Raw genomic sequence first — 4,234 nt, 5'->3', positions numbered from 1 at the left:
TCAAACTTGTCTCATGGCCGATCACATAAAGCAGGTAGTATTTCTTGATCCCTCCACTGAAGCCTTTCATCTTATGATTGATCATCTTTCTGAAAAGATTAAATGTTTCTTAAATGAAAACCAAGATCTTGAGTCTCAAATAGAAATACTAAAAGATGAAAATGGTTTTCTTAAAGATAAATTAAGGGAAGCCGAAAATGCTGTTGATCTTGTTGAGGAAAATAAGTGGTTAAAAGCTGAACTTAAGAGCTTTTAAAAAACCTCATTTTAAAAAACCTCCACTCATAATTAATTAAAATTCAAAGTTTTGGAATAAAACATCATTTTCTCTTTTTTTTCCCCAAAATGTGAGGCACCGAGTTCACTGAGAGAGAATGAAACCCTAAGTTTTCTACATATGCCATTCTTGCCGCCGTTCTCGCTGCCGTTTCCGCTGCAGGTGCCGTTACCACTTCGGCCGTGTCCATTGCAGTAGAAAGCTTCTGGATTGAGCCACATCTTCTATCAACGTGTTTTCAGATCTGTTCTCTCTATCTATCATTGCTGCCACTGTTGCCATCGCAGTTTGCGCCGCCGTTGCTGCCACAGTTTCTACCATCGATGACACCGTAGTTGCTGTAGTATAATGCATTTGCAGATCTGTTCACTCCTGAGCTTCTTCTTCAACGCTGCTTTCTCTCACTCCAATTTCCCCTATAAACTGCCGATGGTACTTCTTTTTCTTCTTCTTCCCTATTAATTTGCTGATATTTCTTCTTTGTTAACACTAAATTTCTTGTCTATTTTGCCTCCTTAGTTCTGTTGCAACTTTCTTACTGTACCCTCTCTTGTTCTGTATTTTTTATTGTTTTTCATTTGCGTTGATAAGGAGTCTTGGAAATGAGTCAGGATTGATAATTGAAGCTGTTTTGTATCATGCCAGTAGTTAGTGAATTTTTTTATGTTAGGAGTGATTGTTAGTTATTTTGTTAAGATTCTGATTGAGTTTTCTATAGATTGCTAATGGAACATACTATACTTCGTCAACGACAAGGAGGACCGGCAGTGATGGGGTGAACATTTAGAATCTGGTTAAATAACTCTCTAAAGTGAATTAGTGTATTGTTAGTTTTCTGATGGCATCTTCAACATATTAGGTGATATTTGAAGTGGCCAAAGAGGCTGATAGTTCTATAAGGAAAGTTTCTCACAGAGTTTCCAAAGGCATTCACTGCAAGGTATTCATATACTATTTCTTTAGTATCAAATTAATAATATTGGATTAAGTTGCTTCAGTTTATAGCTGTGTATTTGTAATTGCCCTGCTTATTAAATTTATTTCACTTGGTTTGGTACTTCATAGGGACATTCCCTTTCAAGAAAACTTAATTCGGATGGTAGAGTGGATATGCAGGCAGTGATATGCAGTGAATATATAATTGATCTTATATTTTTTAACTAAAAAATTCTGTTATTTTATAATAGAGTATAACAAAGAATATTATTTTTAATTTGTAGGAATTAGTTCCCAACATCAATAAGGTTAGTGGTTTTAATTTCTATTCATTTGTATTCCAACTCTTACCATCATTTTCAACCTTAAAGACCCAGTTTTGCACTCTGGAAAGCATCATGACTTTTTAAATCTATAAAGTATCAGTCTTTTACTTGGAGTCTTTGATTGTGATGAATTACTACACTACAATGCGGCAATGCAAGCGTGGAAGAAGAGAATAATGTCGTTCATGTTGCCTTCCGATCCGAACACATGTCTTGGATGGAAGACAGGTACTCTTCTTCTCTATTATTTCTTCCTCTTTTTTCATGTGATGGATAGTATGGTGATACCAAAATCAAAGCTGACAAGCTCTCTCTCTTTGAAGGCTTCGATCCTGCATCCACCAATTGACATTTTAGCTTTATGTTGCTTTTGATGCAAGTCACAATTGCTCCCAGAGCTGGTAGGGAATTGGGTTATGTGCGGGTGAAGATGGATCCTATCAAATTTAACGAAGGAATGCTCATGTATGGATTCTTTGCTTAGATCAATTAAACTGCATTACATTGTACTTTTACAGAATTGTGTTTAGAGCCTTTCATTGTTTCTCTAATTTGTAACTACTAATGTCATGCAGTCGACAATCTGTCCTAGATCATATTACCGTTCAACTAGCTCCCCGTGCAGCCGATGAAATTTGGTTTGGGAGTGGTCAAGTAAGATAAAATTCCCACTTGCTTTCCTTAAGTTTCCTCACTCCTTTTTATTTTCTTCATTGGTTCTTTTTGGTTGCTATTTTAACTTGGTTTACAATATTTCGTTGAGTACGATATGGGCCGAAACTACAGACAAAGCGAGGTCCGTAGCAAGGATATTTATTCTTGGTGGGCTTTCAGAGAAGCACCATGGAATTACCAATTTCTGGGTGGCAGACCGAATAAATGTATGGGTTCTCTCTCTCAAGATTTCTTTCATCTGGTGTACTTGCATGGCTCCATAAAACCAATACTTCCCAGCATTCTTGACCTTAGAGCTGCCAAGCACAGAGAATTCCAACAACTTCGTAATGATGAAAACCAGACAGCTTTGAAGAGCAACTCTTAAGAAATGCCACAACCAGTTTTGAGACTAGTTTACTTTATAGTCATATTTATTGTACCTTATTCCTGTAGCATACTGAAATCTGTGTTGATTTCCATTTGATTTCCTAATGAAAATTTTTAATTGGACTATAGGATTTGCTTTTGTAGATTTAATTGGGAAATGTCAGTGCCGAGTGCCAACAAATACTCTGGTATGTAGCTCAAACCTCTTGTTTATTTGTATTCTCTAAACTCAAACTTATCAAATATGTATAGGTTGCAATTTAATTATCTGGTCTTTGAATTTTATTCCATTGACTTTGCTATGATACTTTTAGCAATAGTTTTCTCTGCATGAGGTACCGAGGTTGAATGCTAAGGCAGTGGAATCTGATCCTGGTTTTTTAATTTCTTTCACTTTAAGCAAATAATATTAATACCTTTGTAACATGAGTCATAGGTTTATATAAAACATTGCTATTTAAGTGTTTATCATTCAAATAAATAAAGTATGCAGAACAAGAAATCACCAAGTCCTACAATATTTACAGTCAACATGGGGCAAAGATAAATTCAAGTTCTAGTAAGACTGGACATTTTATGTGAAACTTGATTATGGAGATGTAAACTATTCAACTCTGCCACCTTGATGAATTTGTCACCATGACAAAGTCAACTTTCAAATGACAGAGAATCTGGAGGTATTAATCCAAACATTTTCTGACATGTGAAATTCAACTTGGAAATAGTTAAGTGGGTTCCAGTTTCTATATATAATAAATATAAGGGCTAAATATAAATATATGGTCCATTGTATGTGGGTTGTGATAGGATTATTATAAATTTGTAATATGTGTTCCTTATTCTTTTAAAGAGAAATACAAGCTGGAATGTCTTGTTGCATTTCATTTGTTTGATTGACTTAGTTCTTTCTTTGTTTAAACTTTAAACTAAACAAAATACGAGATTCTTTTTTCTTTCCCTTATTCTTTGTTAAGCTCTCTCTCTTTGAAGGCTTTGATCCTGCATCCACCAATTATATCATTTTTATGTTATTTATTTATTGAGTTGAAATAACTGTGGCTATTAAAATTTGCTGCAAGCAGAGGACTTCGTTTCATCTTGTGTTATCATTAATTTTGTTTAGTATTCTTTTTCATTTCTGATTTGAGATTTTTCTGATGCAAGTTCCATTATATGTGGCAACAAATATGACATCAATTAGAAGATCTTCATTCTTCGTCCTGTCAACTAATGGATATGCCAAAGCTGGTGTGAGATGGATAGGCTATGAACCTCGCTGCAGGCCATATATAGCGTAAAATTTTGATTTATTATTTTTAATTTGTATTTAAATAGATTTAATCATTTTGTTTTTAACTTTTTATGAGTTTTGAATGCATGTTCAGAATTAAATTAACTTTGATTTATATTCATTTCCATTTGAAATCTATGCGTTTTGAATCTAGTTAACTCAATTTAGTTTGAAAATCATTAGCTTTACCTCATAATACCCTTTTGATTTTTTTTCTATATCTTTTATGAGAATTGTGATTCATTTATGGGTAGCAAGCTATGTTAATCTGTTTTTGATTGGATTGGCTTAACTTTGAAGTTTACAGTTGTGTATTTAATTTAATTGGATTATCTTGTTTTGTAGTGATTTTATGGAGTT

The 4,234-nt window shown here is 33.9% G+C and overlaps 1 protein-coding gene across 26 annotated transcripts; it reads left to right on the top strand.

Moving 5' to 3' along the window:
• On the top strand, positions 303 to 4,012 carry LOC110270106. 26 transcript variants are annotated; one of them, XR_002359215.1, is made up of 10 exons: positions 307 to 709; positions 996 to 1,052; positions 1,137 to 1,217; positions 1,498 to 1,521; positions 1,634 to 1,767; positions 1,863 to 2,004; positions 2,115 to 2,193; positions 2,713 to 2,771; positions 3,111 to 3,260; positions 3,748 to 4,012. XR_002359215.1 is itself a non-coding variant. In XM_021118732.1 (4 exons), the coding sequence occupies exons 1-4, from the start codon at positions 626 to 628 to the stop codon at positions 1,439 to 1,441; spliced, it is 321 nt and encodes a 106-aa protein (XP_020974391.1). In that variant the 5' UTR covers positions 303 to 625; the 3' UTR covers positions 1,442 to 1,490. The 26 variants fall into 26 exon arrangements, 1 of the variants encoding a protein (XP_020974391.1); XR_002359217.1 differs by having other exon boundaries at positions 3,070 to 3,260; XR_002359206.1 differs by having other exon boundaries at positions 308 to 709; positions 2,115 to 2,420; positions 2,728 to 2,771; positions 3,070 to 3,260.

The sequence above is a fragment of the Arachis ipaensis genome, chromosome B03 (genome assembly GCF_000816755.2).
Source record: "Arachis ipaensis cultivar K30076 chromosome B03, Araip1.1, whole genome shotgun sequence".
Lineage (NCBI taxonomy): Eukaryota > Viridiplantae > Streptophyta > Magnoliopsida > Fabales > Fabaceae > Arachis > Arachis ipaensis.
Note: the sequence above shows the minus strand (reverse complement) of the source record. Positions and strands in the feature narration are given on the sequence as shown.